The sequence below is a fragment of the Triticum urartu genome, unplaced genomic scaffold (genome assembly GCF_003073215.2).
Source record: "Triticum urartu cultivar G1812 unplaced genomic scaffold, Tu2.1 TuUngrouped_contig_5719, whole genome shotgun sequence".
Classification (NCBI taxonomy): Eukaryota; Viridiplantae; Streptophyta; class Magnoliopsida; order Poales; family Poaceae; genus Triticum; species Triticum urartu.
Window position 1 is genome coordinate 4,321 of NW_024116416.1, and position 13,981 is coordinate 18,301.

The 13,981-nt window shown below is 40.2% G+C and overlaps 3 protein-coding genes across 3 annotated transcripts; all 3 read left to right on the top strand.

Moving 5' to 3' along the window:
• Window positions 1–292: 292 nt before the first annotated feature.
• LOC125529603 (protein TsetseEP-like) lies at window positions 293–1,257 on the top strand. The gene has a single exon (XM_048694014.1). It carries the CDS (start codon window positions 400–402, stop codon window positions 1,114–1,116), a length of 717 nt encoding a protein of 238 aa, XP_048549971.1. The 5' UTR covers window positions 293–399; the 3' UTR covers window positions 1,117–1,257.
• Window positions 1,258–3,604: 2,347 nt separating this feature from the next.
• LOC125529604 (protein TsetseEP-like) lies at window positions 3,605–4,389 on the top strand. Its single transcript, XM_048694015.1, has one exon. It carries the CDS (start codon window positions 3,697–3,699, stop codon window positions 4,123–4,125), a length of 429 nt encoding a protein of 142 aa, XP_048549972.1. The 5' UTR covers window positions 3,605–3,696; the 3' UTR covers window positions 4,126–4,389.
• Window positions 4,390–7,711: 3,322 nt separating this feature from the next.
• On the top strand, window positions 7,712–8,509 carry LOC125529601 (protein TsetseEP-like). The gene has a single exon (XM_048694012.1). It carries the CDS (start codon window positions 7,800–7,802, stop codon window positions 8,223–8,225), a length of 426 nt encoding a protein of 141 aa, XP_048549969.1. The 5' UTR covers window positions 7,712–7,799; the 3' UTR covers window positions 8,226–8,509.
• Window positions 8,510–13,981: the final 5,472 nt, after the last annotated feature.

The following is a 13,981-nucleotide window of genomic DNA, read 5'->3' on the forward strand; positions in this document are numbered from 1 at the left end:
TCCGCAGATTTCATGTCTGTGGTGAGAGTGAAGCTGGAGAGCAGTTAGATAGGATAACTACGTGCCTTTTTTACTCGCACAAAAAAGGTGAGAAGGAAAGGATAACCCTGGGCTAGCTAACCGGCTGAGCAATGAGCACCACCTATCCATCCATGTAACTTAACTTCTCTTTATACGCACAGCACAGATAGATATATGGAGTGTGGGCTTGAAAGTTACAGCCACGGTCAGAAGGCGCCAATCAGAAATATTTGCACACACACAGCCATAGCTCATACGGGTGCACTTTACGCTAGTGGAGCAGTATTAGTTACTCTGAATTGATAGCCAATGGACGCTGGACCTTACGCCGCCCGTTGATTGGCTCGCCGGGGCTATAAACACCAGGCTGCGGTGTCCATGGGAAGCACTCAGCCGGCCATCCATCATCTCTCCCACTGCATACCAGCACCACAGGTGCGAGCCATGGCGAGGAGCCGCCACTCTTCCTCCGGTCTCCTATGCGTCCTCTTCCTCCTCGTCGCTGCCATGGCAGCGGAGGGTGCAGGGTGCGCGCAGGCGGGACAGCGGAAATTGCAGCAAGTTCCAGGGCCACAGCCGCTGCCACTACCGATTCCGAACCCGCAGCCTGGCCCGAACCCACAACCTTTGCCTAACCCACAGCCATTACCGCAGCCACAGCCGGACCCAAACCCGCAGCCACAGCCATTGCCGCAGCCTCTTCCACAACCACAACCACTGCCGAACCCAAACCCGCAGCCACAGCCTTTACCACCACAGCCTCTGCCACAACCACTGCCGGGCCCAAACGCGCAACCGCTGCCATTACCACAGCCCCTGCCACTACCACCGCCGGGCCCAAACGCGCCACCGCTGCCATTACCGCCGCCTCTGCCCCTACCACCGCCGGGCCCAAACCCACAGCCGCTGCCGCAACCGGATGCCCCAGGCTCATATCCGCAGGTACAACCGTTGCCGGACTCAAACACGCCCGGCCGACAGAATAACGCACTACAGGGACCACTTGGAAATGGCGCAGCCCCAGCCTTATATTCATGCGGTGCAACCTACATACATATATTCTCCATGGGTTTATTATTGTACTATTTTGTTTAGATAAAGTGACGCTTGTTCATGTAAATAGATTTACTATTTCTCTAGACTACATAAAAATAATGTATCGATTGGGCATGATATCTCTGTATTGACATTTATACTAGTATATTATTTGTAATAAATTTTTATATGGTTGTACAAGTAGTTTGTGTACTTAGAAAAAGCAGAACCATTTGTGTATGCATTTGATACACATGTCGTTCTGGTATTTTTAGTTATATCTCTGATCTGACCAACTTGCGAATGGTTGCACACCTTACCCTACACTCCACGTTCAGAATCGTAAGGTGTGCCTGCGTTTTGAATTTGTCTTCAATCCACTATTTTGTTAAAAATATATATTTTGATTCCATGGTGCAAAATTGATATCATTGTACCTGTATGAAAAGTTGAAAACCACTTGATAGTGATATCATCAATTTTTTGTCAAGACTTTAAGGGATGGGATGGGGAGAGGGATTGACCGCCTACCATGAAGTCCGTTCTTATGTATGTCACGATCCTGGAGTGTTTGACCGACGCAACAAAAATCTCCCGCTGAATTTTTTGCTGCATTTTCCTCCACGGACTGAAAAAAATGGTGCAAGAACATGGCAATATTTTGAACACACGAATGCAACAAAAATATAACGTATGTATCAAATCATTGGAAAGTATTCGCAACATATACAAGTAAACCATAAAACCAACGTATAAAACATAACATGGCCATATATTATTGATTGTGGTTGTTCATAACGAGGTTATGTTTAGAAAGTTGAAGTATCCTTGGGAATTCTACGGAAGGAGAATGCGCAGAAGGTCATTAAAGAACACAAATATTTGTTGTATTCTCTCTATATGACACTAATTATTGTATAGTGGTATGAATTTTAGAAGAGAGTGTTTATTTCTCAAGGAGGGGGGTGATGATCTTGGACGTTTGATATAAAGGTCTATTGACCAACTGCATATTTCAATATTAAGTGTAACTTAAGATTTAGATATATACATAATTGGTCAGTTGCACATTTGTTGAATGGCAAATAATAATTTCTTAAGCTGGCATGGAAAGTCAAGTTTTTTATTAGATATATGCAACACATGAAAAGGGTACGAAATTTGGAGGATAGAAATCATATAGAATTTTTTTTCTTTGGTGCTGTTTGGAACAAAGGATTGGTCCATCATGGATTTATTTGAAAATCCTAGACTAGTCGAAAGAAATTTAGGGGAAATCAAACATGAGGTGCCATCTCATTTTTAATTGTTTTTACATCTAGATAGAATTCATATGTTCTCTTCTCTTCATGTTCAGAATTCCTATGTTTTTTCTACTCGACATCGAAATAATAATCTTCAAGTTTTCATATTTTCATGTTTTCCACGTCGTTTTGGTTTATAGTGGGATTGGGATATGATCTCGGATACATGACATTTTAATTCTGACATTTTCCCGATTTCCACATTAAGAATTTGCGAATGTGAAATGGGGTTGTAGTTGTTAAACAAAGGAAGTGGTCTGGAAAGAAAATTTGAGAGGCGGGAGACAAGCAATTCATATTGTTTCATACTATCAACATTGTCCATTCTAAACCGGACAATACGACAATCAGAGGCAAAAACATTAGCACAATATAATCCTTACTCTATCTGTATATATGGTACTAAACTCAGCGTCCCCATCAGTTTTGGAGCTCCGGCTCCATGGAGCCTTTTTTGGATATTTTTTTTGAAAACTCTAGGTGAATATAATGGTTAGCCAATGCATGTAGCCCTAGCAGTTAAAATTATACCCGCATTACTAAAACACACGCATGCATATGACTGGAGAAGGAGGGGCATGCAACGTCATGATAGGTTAGCTTGTCGGGGAGTTACAAGATTTAATAATTTCAGACAATAAGCATGATAAAATCCTCATTGGTATCTACAGTTTTGAAACTGTGCCCAGTATACCCAGACAAAGGGAGTGCTTGAGAAAACATGAGTCCGCGAAAACTCGGCTGACGAAGCATGCGACGGAGCCTTGAGGTGGTGAAGCTCACGCACGAGGTGGCTGCACGATTGGGCCAGTTCCTTCCCGGAGACCTTTCCTTTGCATTGTGAATTGAAACTGAAGCGATTGCTTTTTTACTTTGTAAATTGCACTAACGTGTACACGGTTTATCTTGATTTCTAAATGATGGCCGGTCACATATACGTGTGAGCACGGGATTGACAAAGCAACCAACAGAATTCTATTACTACGGGGAGGCAACTAATAGAGTAAAAATATTGTTACTCGCCCTACTATCATCACATAGAGACACACACACAAAATCCAGCGCTGTGCTTATTAACAGCTCCTGTTAGGTAGGTTCTAGGTTGCTGCATTTGTAATCAACCAATATAACTCCATTGCCATGTTACACAGTACTTGTCACTCCAGCTAAGCTAGCTGCGATGTTTATTAATGCAGCCTCCAAATCTGGTTTGTTTCGCCCACCCTATAAAACCACACAATATGTACCTCCAGTTCTCCACACAACACACACAAAGCACACACACACAAAGCACAGCGGGTGCAACACTAGCTGCAAGCACAAGAAGTAGGCAGCAATGGCGAGGCATCGCCTCCTCGCCGTGCTCCTCATCGGAATAGTTGCAGCCTCCGCCTTCAACCAAGCAGCTGCGGCTGGCCGAGGCCTTGCTGCCGTCGAGAAGTTTGCAGAGCTAGAGCCAAAGCCAGAACCCAAACCAGAGCCAATGGCCAAACCTATGCCGCCGCACCCAGAGCCAGAGCCTTGCAAACCTGAACCGATGCCCAAACCCAAACCAAAGCCCGAACCAAAACCCGGACAGAAGCCCGATCCAGAACCCAAGCCCAAGCCTATGCCAAAACCAAAGCACAAGCATTGCTCCAAACCAAAGCCAGGTCCTAAGCCCGAGCCAATGCCGAAACCCGAACCAAAGCCGGAGCCCGAGCCTAAACCTGAATCAAAACCGAAGCCTCCTCCTAAGTGCAAGCCACCGACAGCTCACAATTGATGGGATACTTATATATGACAGTTGATGGAGGAGACCCCATACGGAGCCACACTGTGCTATTTCTAGAATAAGTGGTGTAGTATTTCTTGTATTCCATTTATTTCTATTGTTCCATGCATGTGTGATGAGTATTAGTACTCTGTAATTTCTTTTTTGCTTGTTGGTATATGTTCATCTACTTTGTATGTGACTCGACTCGTTGTTCTTTTGAGTATCTACGCATGATTGTATTCATTCACATGAATGAACTATTTTGTCAGTGAACTGCAGTCTATGTTGTCTTCTCTATGGTGTGCAGTCTCAGTTATTTTCTCTATGGGATTGTTTTTCATATTATGTGGTCTTTTTTGGGGGGAAAGATGATGTCAACAAAAAGGAAGAGAAGGATTCCCCAAATAGCAGCACATATATCACATATGAAGTGTATAGTGTGCGTGTGCGTGTCTAGTGTTCTAGATGTATAAAGTGTACTCACACGCCAGACAGCGGCCTTTGTTCTCTACCCTTCACCTATGAACTAAGTCCCGACCGAGTGCATTAGTATTTATGCCCAGGCTCCGTGAGTGAGCTGGCTCCGCTGCTGGTTATACTAGGTAAACGTCACACACATTGCTACGGAAATTTATAGCAATGAAATTATGAAAAATAGCATCTATGGGAATAATACCACACAACATTCGCACCATATGACGATAGAAAACCTAGATGTAACTGGAGGTGGATGCATGTTATATTGTCTTGTGACCTTCAAGTTTAATTATTTTTTGCTGAAATATAAATAGTAAATATAATGTGGTGAAGAGCTTTCATGTCTTTTGATGATGTGGAGGACTTGCATATGATGGAAAGTGAAAATTTGAGTGATTACATGCACGCTTGATGATATGGAGGACTTACGTGTGTTGAAAAGTGGTTAGTGAAAGTTGATTGGTTGCATGCCCTTCATAATGTGATTGACATGCATGTGCAATTAAATGGGATGAATTACTTAGATATATAGCATATGTGTGAAAGGTAGCTACACCCCCTAGGTCAAGATTGCCAATAAAAGGCACCATGAAAATTATTATTAACACATTTTCTCTTACTCAATTCGCAACAAGAAAAATCTCATAGTGATGGTGCTAGGCAACATACGAGAGACCATAATAATCTCTCACCGCCCCATGGTACTGGCAGGGCCTGCCCTATGATTTTGAAAGCCCTTGGGTGAAGTTGGCGAATTGATTGTCTTTCGTTTCAGCACCCGACAAATCCTTTTTAAGCAACATTAGAGTAACCCTAAAACTGAAGAGGAAAGTAAATACATAAAATAGAATTTTAGATATTAGAGCCCTAACATTTAACATGCTTCAACGAATGGGTGGCACTAGTAATATGGTTATGGGTGTGTGGAATGAGAGGCCTGGAGAATGACATGCTGGTGCCTCGGTGTCATAGACATCTGAGGAGGCGGCGAGACTCACGTCGTCAAGCTTACCCGTGAAGACGAAGATCGCGAATTGCAATTAGGAGAACTGGTGATGCCATAAGAAAATGTTCATCACGTATTTGTAAAATGTTTTCAAAGTATCAAACATTTTGCAAATACACATAGAACTAAAAAGTGTTCATATTTTTCCAAAAATACAGTGTGAACATTTTGAACAATACAGGATGAAGATTTCTTTTAATACATGATGAACCATTGAAATAACAATATTTTCTGAAAATACAAAATGATTTTTTTAAATCCATGATAATTTTTAACTACACAGTAAATATTTTGTTCACGCACGATGAACATTTTGTAGAAACATGAGTGAACAATGTCTGACGCCGGTGAGGGAGGGGCGATGATGGTGGTGCACTTTCAGCTTGATCGAGTGATTTTAGACATCGCTGGGTGGTCTATGGACCTGTATGTATATTCTATTTCTTCTGGTAATCTTATACTGACATGTCAGTTCATAAATAGATCCGAATTTTTTTCGTAAAAAAATAAGAAAAATGTTCAACTTGTCTTAGTAATTGTTCCTGAGATTTAAAAAAAATATTCGCATTGTTTCAAAAAAACATTACATTTCAATTTTTTTCACATGTTTAGAAAATTGTTCATGGCAATATTAAAAACGTTCAGGAAATATTAAAAAAAGTTGTATTACAGTTTATAATAATGTTCGTGGTATATAAAAATTGTTCATGATGTTTAGAAAACGTCCAAACATGTATTGGAAAAATATTCTACGTGTAACTAAAAAATGTTTAATATTTTGAAAACAATCAACGTGTATTTGAAATATGGAAAATGAAAAAAAAACTTGAAAGAAAATGAACAGAAAAGTAAAAGGGAAAAAACAAAAATGAAAACCTAAACAAACCTGATAACTAAAACAGATAAAACAATCCAGATAAAACATTCTGAAAATCGCATGAAACAAACCAATGCTACACCGCCTCCACTGCTACTGGGCCAGAGCCCGCACCGCATCGCCAAAGGTGAGCGCCTCGCAGTACGTAGAGACATAGCATTTGCGCAAAATGACCGCACTACGTAGAGACATAGCATTTGCGCAAAATGACCGCACGCATTGAACCAACTGTTGGCTGGCTAGTTATTAGAATGACATGTAACTTTATTCAAACTCAACAAAATTATAGGTACAATGCCAAAATATGATACAAGAAATTGCAAAATAACTCATATAACTAGGAATTACAACGAAACCCTCTTGAGTCAAAATATGATAAACAGAGGAAAAAACATTGTAGCTCATATAATCCTTACTCTTTTCGAATATATGGCGGTGCTAAACTCGGGAACCCCATTCGTTTTGGAGCTCCGGCTCCATGGAGCCTTTTTTGGAAAAGCATACATGCATAACTAAAACACACGCATGCATGAGACTGCAGACTGAGGGGCATGCAACATCAAAATAGGTTAGTTTGTCGGAGAGTTATAAAGATTTAATAATTTTGAGACGATGCGCATGATAAAATCCTCATTGGTATATACAATTTTGAAACTGTGCCGAGTATACGGGGCCAGCGAGAGTGCTTGAGAAAACACGAGTCCGCGAAAACTCGGTCCACGAAAGCATACCACGGAGCCTTAGGGCTTCCAACAGGTGGTGACGCTCACGCACGAGGTGCACGGTCCGGCCAGTTCCTTTCCAGAGACCTTTGCTTTCCATTGTGAATTGAACTGAAGCATTTGCTTTGTACTACTTTGTATTGCATTGCACAAACGTGTACACTGTCTATCTTAATTTCTAAATGATGGCCGGTCACATGTACGTGTGAGCACGGGATTGACAAGGCAACTAACAGAATTCTATTACTACGAGGAGGCAACTAATAGAGTAAAAATATTGCCACTCACCCTTAGCTACTATCATCACAGAGACACACACGCAAATCCAGCTGTGCTATTAACACCTCTAGCTACCTCCGTAGGTCGCTTCATTTGCAATCAACTAATCAACCAATATAACTCCATTGACATGTTACCCAGTACTACTTGTCACTCCAGCTACCTAGCTGCAATTCTAATTAATGCAGCCTCCAGATCTGCTTTGTTTCACCCAGCCTATAAAACTACACAATATGTATCTCCAGCTCTCCACACAACACACACGCGCGCACACACGAAGCGCAGCAGGTTCAACACTAGCTACAATCACAAGTAGGCAGCAATGGCGAGGCATCGCCTCCTCGCCGTGCTCCTCATCGGCATAGTTGCAGCCTCCGCCTTCAACCAAGCTGCTGCGGCTGGCCGAGGCGTTGCTGTCGTCAAGAAGTTTGCAGAGCTAGAGCCAAAGCCAGAACCTAAACAAGAGCTAATGCCCAAACCTGTGCCACCCCCAGAGCCAGAGCCCTGCAAACCTGATCCGATGCCCAAACCCAAACCAAAGCCCGAACAAAAACCCGGACAGAAGCCCGAACCAGAACCCAAGCCCAAGCCTATGCCAAAACCAAAGCCCAAGCCCTGCTCCAAACCAAAGCCAGGTCCTAAGCCCGAGCCAATGCCCAAACCCGAACCAAAGCCGGAGCCCAAGCCTAAACCTGAACCGAAACCGAAGCCGCCTCCGAAGTGCAAACCACCGACAACTCACAATTGATGGGATACTATATATGAGAGTTGATGGAGGAGACCCCGTACGGAGCCACACTATGCTATTTCTAGAATAAGTGGTGTAGTATTCCCTGTATTCCATTTCTTTCTATTTTTCCATGCGCCCGTGATGACTACTAGTACTCTGTATTTGTTTTTGCTTGTTGGTATACGTTCATCTACTTTGTATGTGACTCGACTCGTTGTTCTTTTGAGTATCTATGCATGATTGTATTCATTCACATGAATTAGCTATTTTGTTAGTGGACTGCAGTCCATGTTGTTGTTTTCTATGGGTTGCAATCTCAGTTATTTTCTCTATTGGATTGTTTCATATTATGTGGTCTTTTTTTTTTGGGGGGGGGGGGGAGAAAGATGATGTCAACAAAAACGAAGAGACGGACTCCCTAAATTGCAGCACACATATGAAATGTATATAGTATGCGTGTATGTGTCTGGTGTTCTAGATGTATAAAGTGTACTCACACGCCAGACAACGGTTTTGTTCTCTACCCTTCGCCTGTGAACTAAGTCCCGACCAGGTGCGTTAGTATTTATACCCAGGCTCTATGAGTGAGCTGGCTCCGTTGCTAGTTAGGCTAGCCATAGTGGGGGTAACTTAGGACATCTCCAACAGCTGTAAGATAGGTGTTGGTAAATTTGCCACCTAGTACATAGTGATGATGTGGCATGTAATAAATGTGAAGAGAAAGCAAAGTTGTATGTAGAATAACCAACAACCTTTGCACAAGCTTCAATGAGAAATAGAGAGCAATCATAATTCTTTTCTCATCATCTATTGGATAGCTTAGATACAACCTATTGAAGTAGTTGTATGATAGCTTGTTGGTAGATGACATGGACATTTTACCAACAAGACTAACATACAATCTATTGAAGATGCCCTTAGACTGCTCACAGTGAGGAGTAACATAGAGTAGCAACTTACCGATGTTACTAGTCTATGTTACTACCTCCATAGTGGGTAGTAACATATGAGTGGTATCATGAAAGAGTTCATTTATTAGGCTATAGACTCATTATGCCTTGAAATGTGTGATGTTACAGTAACTACCTAAGTTATCACAAACCCCTCTCTCTTTATTAATTAGCTGCCACATAAGCAATCTTGTATTGAAATGTGTGATGTTACTAGTTAAGTTACTCCCATTGTGACTAGTCTTAGGTAGTAACTTAACACATTCCTAGATAATTTTGCCTATGTGGCACGTATTTAATGATAAAAGAGGTGCTTGTAGTAACATAATATGTTGCCGTAACATAGCGCTTTCTGAGGCAACATGAGTCTGTGAGCTAATAAATGAAGCCATCTATGACACTACTACTATGTTACTTTGCAATATGGAGGTAGTAACTTAGACTAGTGTCATATGCATGACACTAGTATAAGTTACTCCCCACTATGACCAGCCATACTAGGTAAACGTCACATACATTGTTACGGAAATTTATAGCAATGAAATTATAAAAAATACCATATATGTGAATAATACCACACAACATTCTCAACATATGACAATAGAAAACCTAGATGTAACTGGAGGGTGGATGCATGTTATATTGTCTTGTGACCTTCAAGTTTAACTATTTGTTGTTGAAAGATAATAAATAGTAAAAAATAATGAGGTGAAGAGCTTGTGTGTGTCTGATTATGTGGAGGGCTTGCATATGATGGAAAGTGAAAAATCGAATGATTACATGCACCCTTAATGATGTGGAAGACTTGCATGTGATGAAAAATGGTAAGTGAAAGTTGATTGGTCGCATGTCCTTCATGATGTGATTAATTTGCATGTGCATTTAAATGGGATGGCTTAATTAGATATATAGGATATGTGTGTGAAAGGTAACTGCACCCCTTGGTCAAATTAGTGGCGGAGCTACCCAAAAATTGCAACACATTTTTCTCTCTCAAGGCTGGGCCGGCTATGGCCTATCTGGCCTTGCTGTAGCTCCAACAATGATCAAGACTATCAAGAAAAGGTACCATGAAAATTATAAGAACAGATTTTCTCTGACTCAATTTACAATAGGAAAAATCTCTCACTGATAGTGCTGCGCAACATACGAGAGACCACAATAATCTCTCACCCATCCCATGGTGCTGGCAAGGTCAACATTTTAAGATGATATGTCGGCTCAGTCTTTCAGACGTGCTCATAGGGGTAGGGTGTGCGTGTGTGCGTTCATAGGGGTGAGTGTATGCGCGCGTATATGAGCGCTTGTGTTTGTACTGTGTTCAAAAATAATAATTTTGAGAGCCCTAGTGTGAAATTGGCAAATTGATAGTCTTGTTTTTTCTTTTATTGCGCATGAAAACTCCTTTTAAGCAACATTATAGTAACCCTAAAACTGACAAGGAAAGTAAATAAAGTACATAAGTAGAATTTTGGAAATCAGAGCACTAACATTTAACATGCTTGGATGAACGGGTGACTTTCGTAATATGGCTATGGGTACGAGGAATGAAAGGCCTAGAGAGTGACAAGCTCATGCTTCACTATCACAGACGTCTGAGGAGGCGGCGAGACGCTCATGTCGTCAAGCTACGAGACAAACCTGTGAAGATGAAGATCACGAATTACAATTAGGAGAACTGGTGATGCCATGTGTCTGTGTCGCACACCGATTATGATTCTTTTCCTTTTTATGGACCAGTTCAACCAACGGCTAAAGGCCTAAAGCTCGCTTCTTGGAGAGCGTGTATACCTCAATTTTAGGAGAGCTTCTTCTCAGTGCTCATTAGTGCCGCAGCGCACAAGAGCTCGCGCGCATGGGTCATCGCATTAAAAGGCAAAGCGGTTGCTCGATTGGCCACCCACTACACTCTTTTTTTGCAAGCCTTTTTTTTCCTGGGATTGCTCTGTTATTCAATGAAAAAAATCCCACCGGTTTTCTAAATTTAAAAATTCATGAATATGAAAATTTTCAAAAATTTGAAAAACAATTACAGTTTGAAGAGAATGAATTGAAAAACGTTGACAGTTTTGAAAAAAAATCACAAATTCATTTTTTGTGAATTTGAAAAAAGGTGATTCAAAAAAGTTTATGAAATTTGAAAAAAAAATCTCATGAATATGAAAAAATGGTCACAAATTTGAAAAGAAATGTTAGAGAAGTTTAAATTTAAAATAATCGGAAAAAGAGGAAAAAGGCAGAAGAGTAAAAAAGAAAAAACAGGACGAAAGTTTCCATAACCAAAGTTGGCCCATAAGCTTCTGGAAGCTTCCTAAAACCGACAGGAGGGAGCTTCCGCTCATGTAAATGTCATAGATTGGGAAGCCCTTTTACAATCTAGTGAAGCAAGAGGTGTGTGCGCTTTCTATCAATAACTTGGAAACCAATGGTAAATAGCATATTTCCACTTTTAGCGTGCCGTAGAATGGTATTCGACCACAGATCCACAGTATGGGCCAATCCCAACATGTTTTTCTAACAAGCTAGTTTTTTCTATTGGGGCAGATGTCTCACTCTAACGAGTAGGATTTTTGTTGTTCTTATTTTCACATTTTTCTTTTCATTTTTTCTAATTCTCTAGAAAACGCTCTATAACATATATGGGTGATCATATAATTTAATAAGTGTTCATGTACTTTAAACATGTCCATCACCTATTTATAAAACGTTTTCAAAATATGGAACGTTTTTAAAATACAAATACAATTACAAAAAGTGTTCATATTTTTCTGAAAATATACACTATGAACATTTTGAACAATACGGATGAAAATTTATTTTAATACATGATGAACCTTTGATATCACAATATTTTCTAAAAATACACAATGATTTTTATATACACAATAAATATGTTGTTCATACACGATGAACATTTTGTAAAAACATGAGTGAACATTGCCCAACTCAGATGAGGAAGGGGCGATGATTGTAGTATGCCTTCGGCTTGCTCGAGTGATTGTAGACATCGCTAGGTGGTCTATGGACCTGAACATAAAGTTCTATTACCTCTGGTGTTCTTGTATTGACATGATGGTTGATAAGTAGATCGGATTTTTTCAATATTTTTTTAAGAAAAATGTTCAACTTGTCTTACAAATTGTTCCGAAGATTAAGAAAAATATATTCGCATTTTCTAAAAAGAACATTGCATTTCAATTTTTTCACATGCTTAGAAAATTGTTCATGGCAATATTAAAATATTTGTGAAATATAAAAAATGTGTTATTACAGTTTTGGAAAAATGTTTGTGGTATATAAATTTTTTTTCATCATGTATTTATAAAACAATCAAACTTGTATTAAAAAATATTCTATGTGTATTTTAAAAATGTTTATTATTTTTAATAATTTCAATATGTATTTGAAAAATAGAAAAAATGAAAAACAATACATGAGACAATGAACAGGAAAAGTAAAAGAGAAACCAAAAATGAAAAAGCTAAATAAACCCAAGAAAGAAAACCCTGACAAAATGTTATGAGATCACAAGAAACAAACAAATGCTACACACCTGCACCACTACTGGGCCACAGCCCACACCGCATCGCCAGAGGTGAGCGCCATAGCATTTGCGCAAAATGACCGCACGAGACATAGCATTTGCGCAAAATGACCGCACGAATTGAACAAACTGTCGGCCAGCTAGTTATTAGAAAGACATGTAACTTAATTCAAACTCAACAAAATTATAGGTACAATGCTTTGGATCATAGATACAAGAAATTAGAAAATAGCTCATATAAGTAAGAATTACAATGAAACCCTCTTGAGTCAAAATATGTTAAACAGAGCAAAAAAACATTAGCACATATAATCTTTACTCTATCCGAATATATGGCGGAGCTAAACTCAGCAACCCCATTAGTTTTGGAGGTCCGGTTTCATGGAGCCTTTTTTTTTTGGAAAATCATGCATTAATAACTAAAACACACGCGTGCATGAGACTGGAGAATGAGGGGCATGCAACATCAAAATAGGTTACTTTGTCGGAAGTTATAAGATTTAATAATTTGAGACAATACGCATAATAAAATCCTCACTAGTGCAGTGTCAAAAATGCTCTTATATTGTGGGATGGAGGAGTACAATTTTGAAATTGTGCCCAGTATACCGGGCCAGAGGGAGAGCTTGAGAAAACACTGAGTCAGCGAAAACTCGGTGTACGAAGCAGACCATGGAGCCTTGGGGCTTCCTAACAGGTGGTGAAGCTCACGCACGAGGTGGCTGCACGATTGGGCCAGTTCCTTTCCGGAGACCTTTCCTTTCCATTCATTGTGAATTGAACTGAAGCGATTGCTTTTTACAAACGTGTACACTGTCTATCTTAATTTCTAAATGATGGCCGGTCACATGGACGTGTGAGCACGGGATTGACAGGGAAACTAACAGAATTCTACTACTACGAGGAGGCAACTGATAAAGTAAAAATATTGCTACTCACCCTACTATCATCAGATGGAGACACACAAACATAATCCACTGGACAAGGCAACTAACATAATTTCTATTACCACGAGGTTGCAACTAATAGAGTAAAAATATTGTTACTCACACGTACTATCATCACAGAGACACACACGCAGAATCCAGCTGTGCTTATTAACACCTCTAGCTACCTACGTACGTAGGTTGCTTCATTTCTAATCAACTAATCAACCAATATAACTCCACTGCCATGTTATACAGTACTACAGTACTTGTCACTCCAGCTAGGTAACTGCAATGCTAATTAATGCAGCCTCCAGATCTGCTTTGTTTCACCCAGCCTATAAAACCACACAA